The sequence below is a fragment of the Denticeps clupeoides genome, unplaced genomic scaffold (genome assembly GCF_900700375.1).
Source record: "Denticeps clupeoides unplaced genomic scaffold, fDenClu1.1, whole genome shotgun sequence".
Classification (NCBI taxonomy): Eukaryota; Metazoa; Chordata; class Actinopteri; order Clupeiformes; family Denticipitidae; genus Denticeps; species Denticeps clupeoides.
The window spans coordinates 133,715-156,358 of NW_021629708.1; the positions used below are offsets into that span (position 1 = coordinate 133,715).

Consider the following 22,644-nt stretch of genomic DNA (forward strand, 5'->3'; position numbering starts at 1 on the left):
GTCCCTCCTTAAGATAGATGTTCCCACTGCCGTGGATGGAGCATCGTCTACACGCCTGGGAAGGCTAGAGAAAAGTGGTAGACATGTTGGTCCAGAAGAGCAAGGGAGTGCCAGTGATGAGGAGAAGGAACCACTAGCTTCATACTGCAGCAGCATCTGTTCCAGAAGGAATCTGTAGTAGTGTATTTTTGGATGCAAAGACCCTAAATGAGACCAGTAGAACACAGTGCTCTGTCTGTGACATTATTAAAGATCACCAGGGTTTAAAAGGTCAGTTTTGCCATATTCTCACCCTTGCCGGTATTGACACTTGGCATTTCTCTGATCTTTTGCTCTAATAAGAAAAACGTGAAAGTGGAAAAAAGGTTGACAGTCTCATGGAGGTTCATGGAGAGTCACAAAGGGGAACATTCTGTTGTGTGAAATGTCTGAAAAAAGCTGTCTCTCTGCACTGCACAATTAAAGCATTTCTCTCCCTTCCCTTCACACCGGCAGCAAATATAGCAATATGCCAGGTCATAATGCCTCGTTAATGAGAGACGTGTGTTGCATGCACACCTACAGTAGCCTGTTTTAGTTATTAGACTTTTTTGTCAAAAGTCAGAAGAACTACCTGGTGGGCAAGTTTGTGCAACAAAAACGTGGCATGGACCCCCATGGACGTTCCCCCGGGGGATACCACGAGGCAATAAAAAAATTCTCATGCATCCCTCTGGACTGTTGTGCTTGAATTTTACAAACTGGAATAGGACTTCTGTTATCGATATTTACAGGCAGACATTTATATACATGGCCGCTTGTTTATAATTTTCTATTTAAAAAATGTAGAATATTATCGGTACTAGCATTAGGCAGTGCTAGCTAGTTGTCTGGCCTCCACATCATATATATATATATGATGTATCATGTTTTGGGTTTTTTTTTCTTTGTCTGGAAACAGCAGTTTTATAATAAAATGATATATACTATTATATATAAGCATTATATCAGTCAAAGATGAATGGCTTGTCTGAATCTCTCTTCCTGCTTTTTGCATGGTGCATGTGGTCCTCTCTTGTTTCCATGGTGTTCATTTTTACAGGACAGCGTGTTTGCCAGACTGGACAGCTGCTGATTTCCACCTTGGGTGATCGGATTGCCCTCAGTGGAGGAGTAAGCTGTCTGGTACCGCCCACTCTCACATTTAGAATCAGATCCGTGGTCAACAGAGTTGGACGGTGGACCTGAAGTGGGCTCCCACAATTCAGTACTAAACAGAATAGAGACAGCTAGTGAGACAAAGTGGATGACATAAACCCTCTCACTGTCCTCAGTAATGGCAGTTAAACAAGGATGACCCCAGTTTTCACCTTACTGGACCCAATTCACCCTTTAATACAGAACTGATGGAAAACTTCTACTCATTCATCATGGAGCTACAGGGATCCCTCACCCTGCGATACCTCTGCCACCGCCACCAGCCTTACCTCCTCTGTATGAAGGCAATGCAGCAGGCTGCCATGGTTTCATCTCAGCTAGTGCTTCCTCCTCCGCCATCAGGCAGCAAACTTTGCTGATGATGAGACCAGGAGCGCTGCCAACCTGGGGAGCCACCATGCCCTCTCTCCTCCCTCCACCAGCCCAGACCCCACCAGGGCCTCCTCATGCTGTGGCCCTGGTGTGTATGACCCTTCAAGGTAGTCCATCCATGCAGGTGCTCCATCCTCTCCTCTCCCTTGGCCCCTCCTCCCACACGCCTGCTGCCTCCTCGCGTCATCAGAATGCTTCCTCGAGGTTCGGGGACTGGAGTACCTGCTTGATTTTCTCTGTGGAGATGATCATGAGCACCAAGTTCCTTGGTGTTCTTCTAGCACAGAACCCCACATGAACCCCAGTTCCATTACCAAGAACACCCAGCAGCTTCAGCAGCTACTTCCTTCCACACTCCATGTTCACCACATTATGAGACCACCTCAGACCACAAAACCCGACTATGCAGATAAAAACTCCATAAAAGATTTAAATACATAATGAGGGCCAGTGGTGCCACGGAGCAAAGCACCGTCCCCACACACTGCTCCCCGGGTGCCTGTCATGGTGCCCACTTCTCACTCAGGGTGATGGTTAAATGCAGAGGACAAATTTCACTGTGTGCACCGTGTGCTGCTCTGTTTCACAATGACAATCACGTCACTTTAAACATTTTTATTTTGAAAAGTGAGTATTTTATAAATGACAGATATAACTTTTCCTCGTTGCTGTAATACTACATCAGCGTTGATGCATCCTGACTGTTAGTCGCATGCTACTGGTTCTTTGGGTTCGATTCCTGTTCGGTTTTGGCCATGTTTCCTTTTTGGTGTAATAAATAAGAATTATCTTCAAAATGTTGAGCATTTGCACCTCTCCAGTTTCACCCTGCCGTTGCCGTTATTTTATGAATCAGTATTTTGGAACATGTTGCCATGATATTGGATTACTCTAAAAAACACTGTAAAAGCAAAGTAAAAACTTTCCATTTTTAGTGTCATTTTTTTAAGTAAAAGAAAACTCTGTATCTCTGTACACCAAGTGAGCGCATGAGAACAGTAGAGTGAGAAAATAGGAGGTTCTTTTCAGTTGTCTTCTATTGTCATCTGTGTGTCTCTGCCTGCTCAGTAGCTAAACCCAACAATTACGTACATTCCATGCATGCTGACGGTGCTGTGGCCTTCTAAAACAAAGACATCAGAGTGGCTGGAATAATAGAAATCACACAGTTCACAAGGTCAGCCGTGTTTTTCATGGATCCCGGGCTTATGAAGTTCAAGATGAAGACTTGGAGGGTCTTACCGAGAAAAGACAATAAAAAAGCCACATCTGTAAGTGCTTTAGTCATCGTTACACTGCCACGTCAATGCAATATCTTCAGCCCACACACTCTCTCCAGAGCTCGGTTCATACACACACACACATTACAGGCACAACAAGTCGGGACATTTCAGCAGCTGACATCCAGAAGTTGCCAATGTGGCCATATTTACGCAAGATGATCAGCTTCACAGCATTGGAAGGTCTTTATATGCCTCTATACAGAAATTACACTAATGCCAAAGCATCTCTTTTCTAAGGTCTTCTACTCATTCAAATTCAGGGTTTTGGACTATTTGGATCATTTTAAATGTAACATCGCACACACCTAAAGCAGAAAAAAATGTAAATGTGCAACAATGACAAATGGAAAAAGGTTTTCTGATTCATGTGAAATTTGGGAAGTCTGAGATGTAAAGTCCAATAAACCTTAAACGTGTGTCTACTGCATCAGAAATAAAGTAATCATATTGAATAACTAGTTAGACAGTTATTTGGCTAGTAGAAAAAAACTTGCAATATGAGGACATTAGACAATTCATAAATACAGTGTTCCTAACTTTGGATTTGTCATTACAGGGGCCATCAAGTTCCCAATCTCAATCCTGTACTGAAACTACAGGGAAACAAGCTGAGATATAACTTGGTGGGGAGGGAGGTTATGGAGAGACAGGCCAGCGGGACTTACAGTGGCTCAATAGGATGAGGGACAGGGTGGTAGTAGCGTAGTGGGTAACACACTCTCCTATGAACCAGAAGACCCAGGTTCAAACCCCACTTACTACCATTGTGTCCCTGAGCAGGACACTTAACCCTGAGTGGTGGGACTGTCCCTGTAACTACTGATTGTAGGTCGCTCTGGATAAGGGCGTCTGGTAAATACTGGAAATGTAAATGTAGGGATGGTTTTGGGAACGAATGAAGCGACTGACTTGATGAGGGTCTGGTTCTTCACCTCTTTTGCTGAGGAGGTTTCGCCGTTCAACCAGAGATCAGGTGAGTGAACTACGCATTGCGTTGAAAACCAACAAGCAGATGAGAAGCTGGGTGAAGATAACACATTTTTCATTTAATTAGTTACCATCTGGTAAGGGAATGAAGCAACATCTCACCCGCTGTATCACCGGAGTATATTCCATCTCCAGGGAGTTAATGTGCTGCTGGGAAAATCATGTAAGTTTCATATTCTTGTCATGGGCCAAGATAGCAGGTGGAAGAGAAGAAGACAGGAGATCTTCTCGGGGCTCTGATGGGGGAGTGTGTTGGAGTAGCGGATCTACAGTCCCAGGGGTACTGAGGTGGGATCGTGGTCATGGAGAGCTCAGAGGGACTCTTGATCAACGTGGAGTGATATTGGTTGGTGTTCAGTAGGAAGGTGAGAAATAACAGTCTTACTTACGAGTAATAATGATTGAGCAATAAATGGTGGACATCTTGCGTCTCCTCGTTTCCGCATTGGTCCCAGTCACATGGATGGAATCACGTGACAGGCTCAACCACAGTGACTGCGATGGTGGTGCACCAAATCACTGAAAACCCAAAATAATCTGCCATCATTATTATATCAGATTAGAAATATTACGATCCTTTACAGCATTTACTAAACACACTTATCCAGGGCGCCTTACAGTCAGTAGTGACAGGGACAGTCCCCCTGGGGACTCTCAGGGTTATGTGTCTTGCTCAGGGACACAGTGGTAGTATGTGGGGTTTGAACCTGGGAACTGTGGTCTTGTGGCTTCTAGGCGAGTAAAACAGATCAACTGTTTTACTTAAAAATACATTTTGCTGTTTACAGGTCAGTATTGAAGCATTTTTGTGTATATTGTGTATTATGTGTGTGTGTGTGTGTGTCTGTGTGTGTGTATATACTGCAGAGGAATAAATAGATGCACATATTGTAAATAGTTGCGATTATTGCACATTGTCTGAGAGTGGTGGTGTTATGATGGTGTTATGAGTTATGAGTGTTATGAGTAGTGGTGTTATGAGTTATTAAGTGCAATGATTGCTTGTGGGCCAGTGGCGGCCTAGCGGTTAAGGAAGCGGCCCCGTAATCAGAAGGTTGCCGGTTCGAATCCCAAGGTGCCACTGAGCAAAGCTGAATACTGCTCCCTGGTCGCCTGTCCAAGGGTGATGGGTTAAATCAGAGGACACATTTTGTTGTGTCACACTGCTGTGCTGCAGTGTCACGTCTGGGAAGAATCTGAGTCTGATGGTCCACACTTATATAAGCCCAGTATTTTTGTACTTGGATAAAAATGGGCGAGTGTAGTAGTTCTGTGCTTGCATGCTTGTGAAACAACATTTTACTTGACGTTATGCTTTATGATTATCTACCTGCTGTTTCTGAGAATGTAACTACGCCCCCTGCCTGTGTCCTGTGGTCATTGCAGTCTGGGGAGAAGCGTTTAACTTCCGCAGTTTTCCACACGGTGCAGGCAAGTTCAACACGCGACGAACACGCTCCCAAATACACCGAAATCCAATCTTTTTATTTGAATAAAAAGAGATGACTTTTCTCGTCCGTTTATCTTTGCATTTTTGATTGTGCAGCTTCCTTCTGTAAGATGCCCATGTCTCTACAAATTAATATCCACGCGTTCCTGCATGAAATATCAAATGCACCTATCAGTCTAAAAATTATTACTCTTAATTGAATATTGTCAATTCAATTGTACATTCTCAATTTCACATTTCCAGCTTCTATTTAAATAGTGCGACTAAAATAGGTCCAAAATAAAGAAATATTAAAGATTTCTAAGATAGATCTAAGACATTATCCGACATTATGAAGTGGACGCCGACTTTTATTTTGATACAACCCGGAAGTAGGAACACTTACAGGCTTCAGATGATCGAGTGAAAATGGCGCCCAAAGGAAAAGGGGGCAAAGCTGCCAAAGGTAATTACATTTTTTAATAATTATTCATTCATTTATTTTACATTTGGTGATGTAGAAGAGTGTAGGAGAGGTTGCGTAGTGTACAGTACACGTGTATAACTGCCACTGAACTAGATTCACTAAATCATGGTAGGATGGTGTTAAAATGCTTGTATTTTGTATACATTACAATCCAAAAGTCTGGACACCTTCTCATTCAACGTGTTTTCTTTATTTTCATGACCATTTACGTCGGTAGATTCTCACTGAAGGCATCAAAACTATGAATGAACACATGTGGAGTTATGTACTTAACAAAAAGTGGAGACCTGGTCTCCACAGCAAAGAAACATCTTTTCAGTTATTTCACCTTTTTTTGTTCAGTACATAACTCCACATGTGGTCTATCTACCAACGTAAATGGTCATGAAAATAAAGAAAACACATTGAATGAGAAGGTATGTTCAAACTTTTTTTTGGAATTAATGGCGTGCTCATTTCAGGTGGAGGTGGTGGAGCATCCAGCAGCGGAGACTCTGAGAAAAAAGAGAAAGTGCAGAAGGGTGGGACTGCTGTGAAGGTAATGATGATGTTTATGTGGCGTTTGGGTTGAGAAGAACACATGACTGTGGTGCATTCAGGGCATAACTGTCAGTAAGTGCTGATCCAGCTCCTGAAGATGAGCATCTTGTTCAGGTTCGACACGTTCTCTGTGAAAAGCATGGCAAATGCATGGAGGCAATGGAGAAAATAAAGGCCGGCGTGCGCTTCAGTGAAGTCGCTGCACAGTACAGTGAAGACAAGGCTCGACAAGGAGTATGTTTCATGCTCTCATTTGCACTCTGAATAAAAATATTTTATTGCCTTTTGAATTTCAATGGTTTATGAATTTTGAAATTGCCCCCCTCTTGAATAAAACAGGGTGATCTGGGCTGGATGACACGTGGATCGATGGTGGGGCCTTTCCAGGATGCTGCGTTCGCTCTACCAGTCAGTACAATGGACAAGCCAGTGTACACAGACCCCCCTATAAAAACCAAATTTGGCTACCACATTATTATGGTGGAGGGCAAAAAGTGATTTTTTTTTTTTTTTATTTGCAGTTAATAAAGTATATGCATCGAACAATAAACACATCTCTCAGATCTGCATGATGTTTATAGTAATGTGTGTACATATATGAGAACTTTATTCATTTTTTACTAGAGCAATTTGTTCATATGAGTTGAAATGAATATGGTTTTGCTAAATGAATAAAGATATAAGGATATTTTCAGGATATCAGTATATTTCTGAAAATATCTATTTTTATTAATCTCAGAACTCTTAACCCTCTCCCAGCTCTGATGATATATTTTTTAATTTTTTCATTCAGTCGTCTTGTGTACTCTGACTCTGGTTAACCCCAAATAAAGCTGTCCTGGTAGGACTTTTTTTCTGACATTTACTCAGCACAGCGGCGGCCATGGTTCACAGAGAGGAGCTCAGTCAGGTGAAGGGGACAAAAATGTCCTCAGTGAACACGGTATCAAGATGTGGTGAAAATATGGGATGTCCCTCCAAAACTGTTGGAAGGATTCAAAATCCAGCCAAGAGCTGCAGGCATATCTGCAAGTGAACAAAGAAATACACCCAGGCCCAAATAAAGTTCTCAAAAAGTATGCAGGAAAATGTGGCATTTTCTGATGAGGTGCAACTTTTTGGCCACACCTAATTCAGCACAGGTAGAGGTTCACCAGAAGAAAACTGGTTTTGGTCTGGCCATGCTAGAACTGTGGTCTGTGAGTGGGATTCGTTCTAATAAATCTCTGTGCACAATTCCGATTTGAAACCCACGTGTACAACAAAATCGCAAGTACAGACGTATACACACCGTGAATAATTAACCATGAATAAAAAGATCGTTGATTAAGTTGAGATGTTAATAGACAAGAAGACTGAATGCTGTAATTAAAATACATTTGTCTAAAGGTGCACATGCTGTATGGAGAGGTTAATACATTTTGTCATTTTTGTTTGAGATTTGTTTGTTCTTTAATTGAACTCTGCAAATGTGTCATTTTTTAAATGATTTGTTGACATTTTTGTTCTTTTATTGCCACCTAATTGCAATATTTTTCCTCTAATCATCGGAAATTCTATATTAATTTGTTGAAAATGTAAAAAAAAAGAGATTTATCTGCTGCTAGCAAAATTAGACAAGCTTCACACTAATAGGAGAAAATGACTTTATAATTGATAATCAGATACCAACATTTTATGAGACTCTTTATCATTTTAAAGACTGCACATTTTGTGGATCTGGGTTCCAATAATAGCTGAGAGACTGAAACTAAAATGATGAGTTGCTAAGTTGTACATTTCTGAATTACAGATGCCTGATGCCAGGGTCAGACTGACTGTCACAACTTCCCTGGTGGCACTGGCCAGAAGGCATGGCCGGTCAACTAAACAGCCCGCACCTGTCTGACCTCAACTCCCATGTGCCATTTATATTTATTGTGTCACCATGTGCTGTGCTGCAGTGTTTCACAATGACAATCACGTTTTTTGGTTGGCTTCATATAAGTTTTGGAACACCCTATGGCACCGTTTTTATGAATGAATATGCAAAATGTGTCACTGAACTCAACATTTTATAGAAAACAGTCTGTGTTATTTTTAATGTTTATGCTATTCTTGCGTCCTTGTTTTATCTGAAGGTTTTCTTGTATATTGTTATATGTCTGAGAAGGTCACAGTTGGCCCGTCTTGTCTGAGAAGGCCACACTGCGCATGCGTGAGTGCGCCATCGGCTGAGAGAGATGGAGTCAGATGACGCAGGTTTCCGGGTCTCCTTATTTTTTACCACTTTTAATAATTCAGGCGTTATTATCAGAGTATTTTCTTGTGTGTTTTTGTGTGTCTGAGAAGGCCACCGTTGGCCCGTATTGTCTGAAGGCCACACTGCGCATGCGTGAAGGCGCGTCTCGGCCTCTCATGCCATTGGCTGAGAGAGATGGAGTCAGATGACGCAGGTTTCCGGGTCTCCTACGAGCGGCCTGAGGTTACTGTCGGTCAGCGCTCCACCGCCAGACTCGCGTCAGACCCGGAGGTGCTGCCGGTAAGAACGTAATCACCTCGCGTAGACGAGCCGGTATCAGCGGGAGAATTAGTGCGCAGATCTGGATCAGGACGATGGTTTTAAACGGATCACGGTTCCGCGTTTCGGCTGAGATGCGCCGCCCGGCGCTGTGGCGATGAGGAAGAAAGAGAAACGGCTCTTTCCGGAATATCTGTCTTAGGGGCATATACTTCATATAATATTAAATTTTTCCCCGAAGAGACATAAATAGAAGCTTGAAAATGTGTGATGTGAGGATTGGTGAACGAGTTATTTTATCTTTTATGCTACGTACAATTTAAACTATTTTGTCTCCTTCTCCTTCCAGCCTTTGTTTTAAATAGTTTATTTTGTTCAGTCCATTTTGGTGACTAGAAGTTAATCAACTCGGACGTATTGAAAAGAGATGTGCGCATGCGCAGTGGAGTAACTCTCGTCTCCCGTTTAGAACGTGCTGCTGTAATGAACTTATTTAGAATACGTTATCATCTGCCCTGAACAATAATGGGATCTGTTCCATAGTCTATGTATAGAAGGCTGGGCCCACCCATCAGCTGTGTGTGGGGTGAGCCTCAATCCCTGCTGCCATTGGCCAGTGGCTGTTCGGAGCATCATCTGGACTTGGACTGAGCTGCAGAGGTTACAGACGTCTCTGAGGAATAATTAGTTTGTCTGCGTGTGCTTTTCTTTTGGTGGGTGTAGCGTACACGGTTATTTGTGGTGCGGCTGTAAGGTACGTGTAATAAATTGTGCCTTTGGTTGTCGTATACTTCGGGTGATTTTAGACGTAGGCCTTGTTTCGAGGCGTATGATGTGGTGATGTGTATAATGATACTTGAACTTATTTACTATTGATCGGTTTGGTCTCTGCCCTGTGTTTTGGCCTAGGTCGCCCATTAGAAGACCACACACACAATCTGAATGACCTTTAGCCGCAGCTTTTCTCAGAACTCCGATCTGTCCATCTGGTGAAGAGACGCACCGTCCCTGCCCACAGAGACAACGCCATCTTCCTCCTATCTGTCAAACAATAGCACACTTAAAATGGACTTGCAGACTTTGCTCGTCCTTCCCGTCCGCCTCTTCATGTGGCTTTACTCGTTTCTCACCTTCCTACCGTGGTACGTCCTGACGGGGGCTGAGAAGAAAAAGACCCTGGCCAAGCGGGTCAAGGCCAAGTCCACCACGGGCCACTGCGAAGGGCCGTATCGCTCGGTGGACCACTTTGACTCTCTGGCCCAGCTGGACTTCCCTCAGGTCAACACGCTGGACAAGCTGTTCGACCACGCGGTGCAGCGCTTCGGCGAGATGCCGTGCCTCGGCACCCGAGAGCTGCTCAGCGAGGAGAACGAGACCCAGCCCAGCGGGAAGGTGTTTAAAAAGGTGATGGGTCGCCGCGGAGCCACCCAAGAGGTGCCCTTGCCAGAATAGTCACCTTCTTTTCTCTTCACAGCTCATACTGGGCCAGTACAAATGGGTGAATTACCAGGAAGTGGACCTGATGGTGAGCCAGCTCGGGAGCGGCCTGGCGGCGCTGGGGCAGCGGCCGCGCTCCACCATCGCCATTTTCTGCGAGACGCGCGCCGAGTGGATGATGACGGCCCAGGCGTGCTTCCGCCGCAACTTCCCCTGTAAGGACCTGGTGGCGGACCGGGCCTTAATGGTGGCAGCCGGCTGATCATGTGACATGATGATCATGTATATGTATTATAGCATGTAAATACGTCTGTGTGCCCTGCAGTGGTCACCTTTTACGCAACGTTGGGAGAGGACGCTGTGGCCTTCGGACTGAACGAATGTGGTGCGACCCACCTGGTGACCAGCGCCGAGCTGCTGGAGAACAAACTCAAGGTTGTCGGCAGAACGTTTTACTAACGTTTCACTGATCCTCCTGTCTTTAACAATCTGCTGTTCGTGCAGGGTGTCCTTCCTCAAATCCCCAACCTAAAGCATATCATCTACGTGGAGAACAAGAGCATCAGCACCACGGGCTACCCCGACAGCGTCCAGATCCAGAGCATGCAGAGCGTGCAGCAGCTGGGGAGCAGGCCTGAGAACAGTACGATATAAATGCAGAGCGATTTTAATAAAACTTCTTTTAATCTTCCGTTGACGTCTCAACATGACGCTGCTCTCTGTTGCAGTGAGTCGAAAAACCGTGTCCCCCAGACCGTCGGACCTGGCAGTAGTCATGTACACCAGTGGGTCCACGGGACGCCCCAAGGGGGTCATGATCGTCCACAGCAACCTGATTGCGGGCATGACTGGGCAGTGTGAGAGGATTCCTGGACTCGGGTGGGTTTTTATAGGAACGTGCCATGTGGTGAACGTGCTGAAATGCAATGATCTGAGACGATGGCATGTCCCCAGGCCTAAGGACACGTACATTGCATACCTTCCTCTGGCCCACGTCCTGGAGATGACGGCGGAGATCTCCTGTGTAGCGTACGGCTGCAGGATTGGCTACTCGTCCCCTCAGACCCTCTCCGACCAGGTGAAGATCTGGTGGTTATGTAAGCTGCTTCTATGTGGGCTACGTGTAATATTCCACCAACTCGCTCGTGTTCCCAGTCGTCCAAGATAAAGAAGGGCAGTAAAGGGGACTGTTCCGTGCTGAGGCCCACGTTAATGGCTGCTGTTCCGGTAGGTTCTGTTCGGGGGGCCATCTGTTCGGGGGGCCATTCTCATTCTCACCTGTCCTCTCTCTCTCTCTCCGGCAGGAAATAATGGACCGAATCAATAAGAACGTGATGAGCAAGGTGCAGGAGATGAACGTCATGCAGAGGCTCCTGTTCAACATGGCCTACAGCTACAAGATGGAGCAGCTGAAGAAAGGCTACGACACGCCGCTGTGCAACATGTAAGGGTCAGACACCGAGGACCAACGCCAGTGGTAACGTCCATTCCTTCTGCTGATTGGTGTTGGTGTGTAAAGGCTGTTTAAGAAGGTGAGGGCGCTGCTGGGGGGCAACGTTCGCATGATGCTGTCAGGTGGAGCACCCCTCTCCTCGGCCACCCAGCGCTTCATGAACATCTGCTTCTGCTGCTCCGTGGGCCAAGGCTACGGCCTTACGGAGACCTGTGGAGCTGGAACCATCACTGAAGGTCAGCTGGAGCCGGTAAAGCAGCCAGGCGGCGTGAACGTACGGTACTAGAAGGTTCCGTTTTCTCCGCAGTGGCGGACTACAGCACGGGTCGAGTAGGAGCGCCCCTGATCTGCTGCGAGGTCAAACTCCGAGACTGGCTGGAAGGTGCGTACGTGGCTTCCGGTTCGCGCCGCCGCGCTTCCGCTTGACGTTCCAGCGTCCGTTTCGCTTGCGCCACCAGGTGGTTACACCACCCAGGACAGGCCCCGCCCTCGGGGAGAGATTCTGATTGGCGGCGCCAACGTCACCATGGGCTACTACAGGGACGAGAGCGGCATGAACAGCGACTTCATGGTGGATGGCAGCGGCCAGAGGTGGTTCTGCACTGGCGACGTTGGGGAGATCCATGCTGATGGCTGCCTGCAGATAGTGGGTGCGTGAAAACGGACGCGTCTCCCGTAGACCCGTCCACACATTCTAACCACGTGCGCTCTGTTGCTGCAGATCGGAAGAAGGACCTGGTCAAGCTGCAGGCAGGAGAGTACGTCTCCCTGGGCAAGGTGGAGTCTGCGCTGAAGAGCTGCTCTCTCATCGACAACATCTGCGCGTACGCCAACAGGTCAGTGGGGGCGCCAAGGGACCAGAACCGTAGAACCCTACACGTCACGCCTCCTACACGTCACGCCCCCTACACGTCACGCCCCCTACACGTCACGCCCCCTACACGTCACGCCCCCTACACGTCACGCCCCTACACGTCACGCCCCCTACACGTCACGCCCCCCTACACGTCACGCCCCCTACACGTCACGCCCCCTACACGTCACGCCCCCTACACGTCACGCCCCCCTACACGTCACGCCCCCTACACGTCACCCCCCCCTACACGTCACGCCCCCCTACACGTCACGCCCCCTACACGTCACGCCCCCTACAAGTCACGCCCCCTACACGTCACGCCCCCTACACGTCACGCCCCCTACCACGTCACGCCCCCTACACGTCACGCCCCCTACACGTCACGCCTCCTACACGGTCACGCCCCCTACACGTCACGCCTCCTACACGTCACGCCTCCTACACGTCACGCCCCCTACACGTCACGCCCCCCTACACGTCACGCCTCCTACACGTCACGCCTCCTACACGTCACGCCCCCCTACACGTCACGCCCCCTACCACGTCACGCCCCCTACACGTCACGCCCCCTACACGTCACGCCCCCTACACGTCACGCCCCCTACACGTCACGCCCCCTACACCTCCTACACGTCACGCCTCCTACACGTCACGCCCCCTACACGTCACGCCTCCTACACGTCAAGCCCCCCTACACGTCACGCCCCCTACACGTCACGCCTCCTACACGTCACGCCTCCTACACGTCACGCCCCCTACACGTCACGCCCCCTACACGTCACGCCTCCTACACGTCACGCCCCCTACACGTCACGCCCCCCTACACGTCACGCCCCCTACACGTCACGCCCCCCTACACGTCCTACACGTCACACCTCCTACACGTCACGCCCCCCTACACGTCACGCCCCCTACACGTCACGCCTCCTACACGTCACGCCCCCTACACGTCACGCCCCCCTACACCTCCTACACGTCACGCCCCCTACACGTCACGCCCCCTACACGTCACGCCCCCTACACGTCACGCCCCCCTACACGTCACGCCCCCTACACGTCACGCCCCCTACACGTCACGCCTCCTACACGTCACGCCTCCTACACGTCAGACGGGTTTTTCCGCTCTTCTCCCTCCCCAAAGCGATCAGAACTACGTGATCAGCTTTGTTGTACCCAATCAGAAGAAGCTGACTGATCTGGCCAATCAGAAGGACATCCAGGGAACCTGGGAGGAGATCTGCACTCATCCGGTGATGGAGATGGAGGTCCTAAGAGAGATCAAGGAGGTGTCCTCCTCCAGTAAGTCTGTTACGGTTTTTCCGTCTAGGACGTGGAATGTAATTAACCGTACGGGTATTTTTTACCGCAGTTAAGCTCCAGCGGTTTGAGATTCCTTTGAAAGTCCACCTGACGCCCGAGCCTTGGACCCCTGAAACGGGCCTGGTTACGGACGCCTTCAAACTGAAGAGGAAGGAGCTGAAGAACCACTATCTCAACCACATTGAAAGAATGTACGGGCGTAAGTAGGGCCACCACTGAGGATGTCCTGCTTCAAGTGACCTTAGGTCACACACACACACACACCGAAAAATACTTTATACCGTCTTACTTTCACTTCTACATATTTTACAGTTTAATCGCTTCTGAAATGTGACGTGCAGAATAGACGAGACGTTTCCTCGTCAATGATGTGATTTAATATTCTTTTTTTTTTTTTTTAAACATCTCCCATCTTCGTCGTGAAAGACCGATATCAGTGGGTTGGTCTCACCACTCTTCTCTAGTAGCGTTCCACTACCCTTCATTAATTTCAGGGGTGGTTTGGGTGAAATGCCTGGACTGGAGGTCCTTGGGGTACGTTTACACCCAGTAGACCCCATTTCAACGAGATGATGGCGAGATGGAAGCCTTATTGCCATAATTCGTTTTTTTTTTTTTTGGTTGCACTATGTTGTAGTTGGTTGACGCAGCACTGGAATGAAATGTCAGAGTGTAGACTGATCCAGGATCTGAAGGACGTTCCAGCAGCTACTGCTGGTCTTATTTATTAATCCAAGTTCTCCTGCTGATGAAGGGAACGACTTTGTTAACGTGTGGATTTTCAATTGATGTGCCAATAGCAGTTCAAACTGACCATTTGAGAGGATTCCACTCTGAAGTAGTATTGCTTATTTAATTTATTCTAGTTTTTTTTTTATAAATGTGTAAGATGTAGTTCGACACTGAAACATTACAAAGAAGAACCTGTTGTTGAGGGACCAAAAGAATTTTTGTAAATATCTTCCATCTTCATATTTAAATGTGCATATTGAAGGCCATCATTTCAAGCGTGTACACCATTTCTTTGTGTTACAGTGCTGTTATTTATTCCACTCACTGCTGTACGCGTTGTAATAAAGTGGGTTTTGTACGGAATGGAGTGTTTTACTTCCACATGAATACGCTCCTGAGCTCGGAAGTGAAGTTCGGTGTAAAAGGGTTTATTTGTAGGGTCTCAGCTGGCCCAGTCCTGGAAGCGGAAGCAGTCGCTGGCGATTTTCCACACCGGCTGCTCGCTGTTGGGCGTGGCCTGGGCCGTCAGGAGGAAGTTCTGGTTGAAGTATCGCTGCTTGCTCCCGTCGAACCGAACCGAGCCCGCGGTCACCACCAGCAACGTCGTCTGGCCCTGGGTGGCCTGTTCTGCTGAACAGATGGCACAGATTCATTCAGATCTACCCGATCCAGCAACAAAGCGGCGTATGACCGCTCCTGCACTCGTACCGTGAACCGGCTGGCAGTCCAGAGTGTGGACCTGGAATTCACTCGATGGAAGGGACTCGAAGAACTCGCCGAGAGCCTCCTGCCCTGAAACCACATTCCCATTCCACACCAGCGTGGCTTTGTCCAGATACAGCCGGGTCAGGTGCTGCAGAAGGAAATGACTCGATAAATACCCGGTCAGTGCTGTCTCCGGGGGGGGACTGTCCCTGTAACTACTGATGGTAAGACACTCTGGATAAGAGCTGCATCTACATTTACCAGATGCCAAGGTGGTCCCTGGTGGTCTAGTGGTTAGGATTTGGTGCTCTCACCGCCGCGGCCCGGGAAAGTTAGGCAGTGGTGGCCTAGCGGTTAAGGAAGCGGCCCCGTAATCAGAAGGTTGCCGGTTCGAATCCCGGTCCGCCAAGGTGCCACTGAGCAAAGCACCGTCCCCACACACTGCTCCCCGGGCGCCTGTAATGGCTGCCCACTGCTCACTCAGGGTGATGGTTAAATGCAGAGGACAAATTTCACTGTGCGCACCGTGTGCTGTGCATCACATGTGACAATCACTTCACTTTATTATTTATGAAGAAGACGTGCTCGATAAATCCGAGTCGAGATACCGAGTAGGAGCCTCACGTACTCGTCGCTTCTTGTCCATGCAGTCGTAGTAAATGCTGACGAACTCCTCGGAGTATCTGCAGGACTGGTCCACGTGGGTCCTGAAGTCCTGCACACAGAAACAGGAGCGCAGTGAAGAAACGAGCCGAATCGTAACACGGGCCGTTTTCTAGCTGATCGATCCGACACACGTACCACAGTGGAGGCCCATGTTTCCACTCGGCTGCAAAAACGTGGAAGAAACAAGCAAAATACAGCAGCGCCCGGCGTTCCTGGTCACTTCCGGTGCAACACGCGTCTCTCCCGCACAAACAGATGCTGTGTTATAAACGTTCCGACCCCAGCTTCACATTTAAAACTGGACCGGAAGTAGACGCCCGGTCCCACGCCAGTTCGGCCCGACTCGCCGCTCTCTTGGTCTCCTGCTCAGAACGTCGTCCTGATGGAGGCTTCTGTTCGGATGTAGAAGTGTTGCAACCTCGCCTACATGGGACATCTAGAGAAGTTACGGAGCTGCATCCTGGCCAACAAGTCCCTCGCATCCAAACCGGACCGGGTAAAAAGAAACGTTCACCCTGGTGTACAAATTCAGACGCGTTCTGGTATGAAAATGAACCCAGAGTGTCGTGTTTAAACCAGGACCAGAGGACCGCTCTCCACTGGGCGTGTTCGGCGGGGACACTCGGACATTGTTGCTTTTCTGCTGGACTTGGGAGTCGAGGTGAATCGAAAGGATGACGTGAGTGAACATTTAACAGTAACAGCTAGTGTCATCTTCTCGGCATTCATGTCGTTGCTGTGATGGCTGAGTTATAGTGATGAGTACTGTACTGAACTGAGTACTGTGCTGAGTATAGTGATGAGTACTGAGCTGAGTATAGTGATGAGTACTGTGCTGAGCTGAGTATAGTTGATGAGTACTGTGCTGAGCTGAGTATAGTGATGAGTACTGTGCTGAGCTGGAGTATAGTGATTATTTACTGTGCTGTGCTGAGTATAGTGATTAGTGCTGTGCTGAGTATAGTGATTAGTACTGTGCTGTGCTGAGTATAGTGATGAGTACTGTACTGAGCTGAGTATAGTGATGAGTGCTGAGCTGAGTATAGTGATGAGTACTGTGCTGAGCTGAGTATAGTGACGAGTACTGTGCTGTGCTGAGTATAGTGATGAGTACTGTACTGAACTGAGTATAGTGATGAGTATAGGGGTGAGTACTGTACTGAACTGAGTACTGTGCTGAGTATAGTGATGAATACTGTACTGTGCTGAGTATAGTGACGAGTACTGTACTGAACTGAGTACTGTGCTGAGTGCTGTGCCGTGTTCTGTGTGATGAGATCTGTGCCGCGCTGTGTGTGCAGGCGTCCTGGACCCCTCTCCACATCGCGGCCTCCGCTGGCAGGGAGGACATCGTCAGGTCCCTGATAGCCAAGGGAGCCAGCTGAACTGCGCCAACCAAACGGCTGCACGCCGCTGCACTACGCTGCCTCCAAGGATCGATACCAAGTCTGTTTCTTCTGATCGAGGCTCAAATGCCTCCCTCTTTCTACCCAAAATATTTCTTACGTGTTTTATGCTGATTTTAAATTCTTTTTATTGACAACACAGATTGCCCTTCTCTTGTTGGAACATGGGTGCCGACCCCAAACGCCACAGATAAACTAGACTCCACTCCACTCCACAGAGCTTCAGCTAAAGGCAACTACCGTCTCATTCAGCTCCTCCTGGCGCAGAGCGCCTCCACCAACATCCAGGACGCCCAGGGAAACACACCCCTGTAAGCGGCTCAACCAGCATAAGTCAAAAACTGTTCGCAGACAGCAACTGATGCTGCTTTTGTGGCTTTTCAGACACCTGGCTTGTGATGAGGAGAGAGTTGAGGCTGCCAAGCTGCTCGTGGAGCACGGAGCCAGCATCTACATTGAGAACAAGGAGGAGAAGACGCCCCTTGGAGATCGCTACTAAAGGGGGGTCTCGGAAACCTTCCTGAGACGCCATGGTGGAGGGCTGACGAACGGGCACTTCAACCATTTAAAGACTAACGTGAAGCAAGTACAGCACTTGAGAATTAAATCCTTTCATTCCCCCCAACAAATCTAGTTTAATGCCACAATTTCTACATTTACAGCATTTATCCACAATGTCTGGAAATAAATGTTTTTTTTTTTCCTGCAATAAAATTATTTTAGGTGAAACCGATGTACCCATAAAGCATTCAGCTGATTTTCTAGCAAACCTCTTTATTCTGTTATTTATAAATCCTTCAATTCACCTGGAACATTATTATCCTGGTAACAGAGGGCCCTGCCATTTCCATGAAGGAACGCCGGATTCCCAGCAGCATGTAAATGTCATGTACGGAAAACGGAGGGGTCGGGTTCGAGGCCTGGCTGAATGGTGAAATTACGGTCAATTACACTCAATTATCGACATAAAGCGGCTAATTCGCCCTTTTCACTGCTCCCAAATCATTTTAAATGCAGCTTTATTTAATAAATGGTGGGTTTTGTTTGGTCTGAAATAAATTAAAAGATTATTAAATAAAATGTAGAATCCAAGAATGTGTCTTGTGAGCCTGGACACACGGAGAAGGGATGAAATATTCTGAAATGGATGTATTCAGTAAGGGCAGCAAATTAAGAATAAACCCAGACTCCAACACTTTTAGGATTAAAGATACTGCAATAAAGCCGTCATCAGGTACAACTAGAATATCAGAGCCACAAATGATGAAAATCCATAAAAACAGAAACGAGGATCTTTTTAAATTCAGACATGAACACTTTTAAATAATAACACAAATTCTAACGGACACAATAAAACATCCTTGCAGGAATAACAGGGACGGGGGGCGTGTCCCGATGGGATCAGAACCGAGCCTGCTTCCCTACGTCACTTCCGCCAAAGACCACCGCCAGGAAGGAGAATATACGACATTGACGTACGGTGTTCTGCCCGAATTTATTATGTTAAATTACATTTTTATGTGTTCTGAGAAATGTTAATGAAGGAAAAGCTCACGTCGGACCTTTATTTGTGCATGTTGTGTTGATGCTCCGGGCTTGTGACGTACTTCCTGCTCGCCGCTGACGGAGCTACTGAGGTAGAAAATGTTTTAATCTGCGTCTGATGTTCTGGGATCTCGGACTTCGGGCCGATTTTGAGTCCGAGGCGGACCGGACCGGACCGGAGCTGGACGTACAGTAGAGATCCGCAGCTTTACAGAATCAGAATAAACTTTTACGGTCCGCACTTTTATAGAAACGGGTCCATTCTGTCCACACATACAGACTCTAAAACTGCGTTTTTATCCGCGAACCACACAACTACACACAGTGAAACGTATCCTCTGTATTTAACCCTGCTTCACCTTGGTGGCAGCAGGCGGCCATGACAGGGGTGGGGACCGGTACGTGGGGACAGCGCCTTGTTCGGTGGGGACCGGTACGTGGGGACAGCGCCTTGTTTGGTGGGGACCGGTACGTGGGGACGGCGCCTTGTTCGTTGGGGACCGGTACGTGGGGACGGTGTCTTGTTCGTTGGGGACCGGTACGTGGGGACGGTGTCTTGTTCGGTTAGGACCGGTACGTGGAGACAGCGCCTTGTTCCCCTGGGTGGTAGTAGCCTAGTGGGTAAGACACTCGCCTGTGAACCAGAAGACCCGGGTTCAAATCCCACTTACTACCATTGTGTCCCTGAGCAAGACACTTAACCTTAAGTTGCTCCAGGGGGACTGTCCCTGTAACTACTGATTGTAAGGCGCTCTGGATAAGGGCGTCTGGTACTTTACTTTATTTTGAAGACGCTTTTATCGTCTTACTGGAGGACACCAGCAATTCTCGTTGGATTTCTATAGATTTTGAGTTTAGAAAACTAAGAGTCCTGATAAGACCTTTTACTTATAATAATAACACGAGACATGAAAGTTCTGGACATATTAGTCATGTTCTTCTGATCATGACGTGGATGTGCTTTGTCCTTCGTTATTTTCTAGGTGAGACATGGACGTGCGAAGCCGTGAATTTGAATCGGACGGCAGCACAAACTGGTCCTCCATCAGCGCCAGGATCAACTCCTTCCAGCAGTTCCCTCGCGGTGAGCAGGTTTGGGTGGAGCAGCTGGCCCGGGCCGGGTTCTAACACCGGGCAGGCAGACCAGGTCCGCTGCTTCAGCTGCCAGGGGACCGTGGACACCTGGCTCGCCGAGGACACTCCTGTGAGCCGGCACCGTCGTGTCCCCTGACTGCGCGTTCCTCAGCTGTGTCCACCGTGGGGGCGATGTCCAGGCCACGGACGAAGCCTCCGAAGCCACCGACTTCAGTCTGAGGACGGGGGACGTGGTGGACGAGACCACGTACCCGATGGTGCCGCACATGTGTGATGAAGACGCCCGTTTCCAGACCTTCCAGGCGTGGCCGCCATCTTCCCCTGTCCGGCCCCGAGATCTGGCTCAGGCCGGGCTGTTTTACGAGGGACAGGAGGACCGGGTCCAGTGCTTCTGCTGCGGGATTCAGTTGTCTCAGTGGGTGTCTGGGGACGACCCGTGGACGGAGCATTCCAAATATTCCCGCAACTGCTTCTTCATCCTCGGTCACGACGTGGGGAACGTGCCGTCCCTGAATGGGGACTCCCTCAGGGTCTCTCTGGAGTCCTTCGAACAGCGTCTGGAGACTTTCTCCGGGAAGAGCCTCCCCGTGGACACCGAGACTCTGTCCAGAGCCGGGTTTTATAGCTCCGGTAGGGACGCTGTTTAGAAGACGTTTGAGTACTTCGGTAATGTGGACTGTAGTGACGGGGACGCTGTTGTGCATGTGGTGTTGCAGGTGAAGGCGACCGCGTGGCATGTTTCCGGTGTGGAGGAGGCCTGAAGAACTGGCAGCCTGGTGAAGATCCGTGGGTGGAGCATGCCCGGCATTACCCAGGGTGCGGCTTCACCGCTGCGCGTTGTTAAAGCAGACATGGCCGCCGAGCGCCAGCTCACGTTCCGCGCGAATCTCTTGTGTGCAGGTGTAGTTTTGTGCGGGCTGAAAAGGGACCTGAATTTGTGGTCAGCGTACAACTTCGAAGCCCGAGGAGGAGCGGCGTGGTGAGTGGAATATTACAGAAATGTCCATCTCCGGGTCATAGTACTGGGTCCCCGGGTCCCCAGCGGATAAAACACATCATTAATATTCCTAGTTTATGTAAAGAACATCGATCAAATTTGCAGAAATGTTCCTCTGGTACATGTACATTTACCGCATTTACCCGACGCCCGTAGTGACAGGGACAGTCCCCCCCTGGAGGTGTCCTGAGGTGCGGGGCGTGGTGCTTGGCGAGGGGCGAGGCTCAGGGCGTGGTGCTTGGCGAGCGTAACTTTTTTCCTTTCTCTTTCAGGCTGCATCTCAAGAGACCAGGTTTTCAAAGGATGGAGAAGGTAAATATTTGAAGTTTGAGGTCCACGCCTGCACATCAGGAAAATGCTTCTACATAACTGGCCCAGACATGCTGGTACAGTGCTGGGTCCCTTCAGATCACGTCCCCTTTTCACCACGCCATGACCGTTCAAGCAGAGCGCAATCCCTTTCATCATTTTAATTGTAATTGTACTAATTATACTACCGTAATATCGACTGGAGACGTGGTAATACACATTCTCATATTGTCTTCCTCAGGTTTTAACATTATGCTTCATTAAAAGCACGAGAACAGATGCCGAAGGCGCTTTTACCAGGTTATAACCCTCTAATGATGAATAAGTAAACCGGTACTTCTGCTGTCTGTTGCCGTGGCAACACTGGTGTAATGAAGTAGGTATGTGTTCTGGCCACACCCCGGCCCGTGTTTGACCGTATCCACCTCGTACATCCTGGATTTTCAGCAGGGATTCATCCTCTGAATCCAGCCAGGAGGAATATGGGATTTTCCAAGAGAATATTAGACCATCGGTCTCTTCGCGCCCTTTAGGTACGTGCGCTGGACTGGCCTTGGGACAATCCATAATAAATGTTGTCCTTGATAAAGGACCAACACAGTCTAAAATGAAGCAGTCAAACTGCTCTCCCATAGCCAGAACACGTCCTTACTGTGGAGAGGACTTCATTTATGCCTCAGCACAGTCCTTCCACTAATATGCCACCGACTTACTAACCACTCCCTTCCTGACAGTGGAAGTGCCACACTTTTTTACAGAGTTTTATTGACGGAGCGTCAGGTTTGAATCGGCGACTCTGGTCCAAACCTCTAGCGATGTGCATCAGTCATGCTGGTCTGACCTCCCAGCCCTTACGAAGCTGCAGGAGAACGGTGGAATGCAGCGCGGGGCTGATTATACTGCATCAGGACGAATTCATCCGCTCAAATAACAGGATCATTCATGTTAGCTCAAATTGATCTTTATATAATTCTCTGATCTGTACTTAGTTTTTAAATTGTTCTATAGCCGCAGACTCTTCATCTATTAGGTGTGTAACGGTAAAGGTATCGCACAGTATCATGCCACATACAGTACAGTTTGGACACACCTTCTCATTCAAGGTGTGTTCTTTATGTTCTTGACCATTTACGTTGGTAGATTCTCACTGAAGGCATCAAAACTATGAATGAACACATGTGGAGTTCTGTACTTAACAAAAAAAGGTGAAATAACTGGTCCAGGTCCATTTACATTTACAGCATTTATCAGACGCTCTTATCCAGAGCGACTTACAATCAGTAGTTACAGGGACAGTCCCCCTGGAGACACTCAGGGTTAAGTGTCTT

The 22,644-nt window shown here is 48.2% G+C and overlaps 3 protein-coding genes and 2 pseudogenes across 5 annotated transcripts; 4 read left to right on the top strand and 1 right to left on the bottom strand.

Moving 5' to 3' along the window:
• Window positions 1-5,668: 5,668 nt before the first annotated feature.
• LOC114772259 (peptidyl-prolyl cis-trans isomerase NIMA-interacting 4) lies at window positions 5,669-7,160 on the top strand. Its single transcript, XM_028965276.1, has 4 exons — window positions 5,669-5,734; window positions 6,217-6,293; window positions 6,410-6,529; window positions 6,635-7,160. Exons 1-4 carry the CDS (start codon window positions 5,698-5,700, stop codon window positions 6,791-6,793), a joined length of 393 nt encoding a protein of 130 aa, XP_028821109.1. The 5' UTR covers window positions 5,669-5,697; the 3' UTR covers window positions 6,794-7,160.
• LOC114772258 (long-chain-fatty-acid--CoA ligase 4-like) lies at window positions 6,462-14,956 on the top strand. 3 transcript variants are annotated; one of them, XM_028965273.1, is made up of 18 exons: window positions 6,462-6,529; window positions 6,635-6,703; window positions 8,088-8,536; window positions 8,627-8,816; window positions 9,705-10,199; window positions 10,270-10,447; window positions 10,558-10,667; window positions 10,737-10,875; window positions 10,961-11,111; window positions 11,187-11,310; window positions 11,388-11,459; window positions 11,537-11,676; window positions 11,752-11,921; window positions 11,993-12,067; window positions 12,144-12,335; window positions 12,407-12,521; window positions 13,683-13,840; window positions 13,911-14,956. In XM_028965273.1, exons 5-18 carry the CDS (start codon window positions 9,861-9,863, stop codon window positions 14,066-14,068), a joined length of 2,121 nt encoding a protein of 706 aa, XP_028821106.1. In that variant the 5' UTR covers window positions 6,462-6,529; window positions 6,635-6,703; window positions 8,088-8,536; window positions 8,627-8,816; window positions 9,705-9,860; the 3' UTR covers window positions 14,069-14,956. The 3 variants fall into 3 exon arrangements, with proteins under 3 accessions (XP_028821106.1, XP_028821107.1, XP_028821108.1); XM_028965274.1 differs by having other exon boundaries at window positions 8,088-8,816; XM_028965275.1 differs by lacking the exons at window positions 6,462-6,529; window positions 6,635-6,703; window positions 8,088-8,536; window positions 8,627-8,816 and adding an exon at window positions 8,823-9,549.
• On the bottom strand, window positions 14,701-16,106 carry LOC114772260 (NTF2-related export protein 2-like). Its single transcript, XM_028965277.1, has 4 exons — window positions 16,100-16,106; window positions 15,927-16,013; window positions 15,302-15,446; window positions 14,701-15,220 (listed from the first exon to the last, which is right to left on the bottom strand). The coding sequence occupies exons 2-4, from the start codon at window positions 15,942-15,944 to the stop codon at window positions 15,036-15,038; spliced, it is 348 nt and encodes a 115-aa protein (XP_028821110.1). The 5' UTR covers window positions 15,945-16,013; window positions 16,100-16,106; the 3' UTR covers window positions 14,701-15,035.
• A 240-nt stretch (window positions 16,107-16,346) lies between these two features.
• LOC114772262 (26S proteasome non-ATPase regulatory subunit 10-like) lies at window positions 16,347-17,869 on the top strand (annotated as a pseudogene).
• Window positions 17,870-19,202: 1,333 nt separating this feature from the next.
• Window positions 19,203-22,506, top strand: LOC114772261 (E3 ubiquitin-protein ligase XIAP-like; annotated as a pseudogene).
• The last annotated feature ends 138 nt before the right edge of the window (window positions 22,507-22,644 follow it).

Excerpts from the sequence above, each read along its gene's own strand:
- LOC114772259 (XM_028965276.1), top strand. The coding sequence starts at position 5,698 with ATGGCGCCCAAAGGAAAAGGGGGCAAAGCTGCCAAAG. Across the intron at positions 6,294-6,409 it reads AGGGTGGGACTGCTGTGAAG|GTTCGACACGTTCTCTGTGA; the intron begins GTAATGATGATG and ends CATCTTGTTCAG. Across the intron at positions 6,530-6,634 it reads AAGACAAGGCTCGACAAGGA|GGTGATCTGGGCTGGATGAC; the intron begins GTATGTTTCATG and ends TGAATAAAACAG.
- LOC114772258 (XM_028965274.1), top strand. The coding sequence starts at position 9,861 with ATGGACTTGCAGACTTTGCTCGTCCTTCCCGTCCGCCTCTTCATGTGG. Across the intron at positions 10,876-10,960 it reads GGGGAGCAGGCCTGAGAACA|TGAGTCGAAAAACCGTGTCC; the intron begins GTACGATATAAA and ends TCTCTGTTGCAG. Across the intron at positions 13,841-13,910 it reads CAAGGAGGTGTCCTCCTCCA|TTAAGCTCCAGCGGTTTGAG; the intron begins GTAAGTCTGTTA and ends TTTTTACCGCAG.
- LOC114772260 (XM_028965277.1), bottom strand. Across the intron at positions 15,221-15,301 it reads GGACTGCCAGCCGGTTCACG|AACAGGCCACCCAGGGCCAG; the intron begins GTACGAGTGCAG and ends TCTGTTCAGCAG.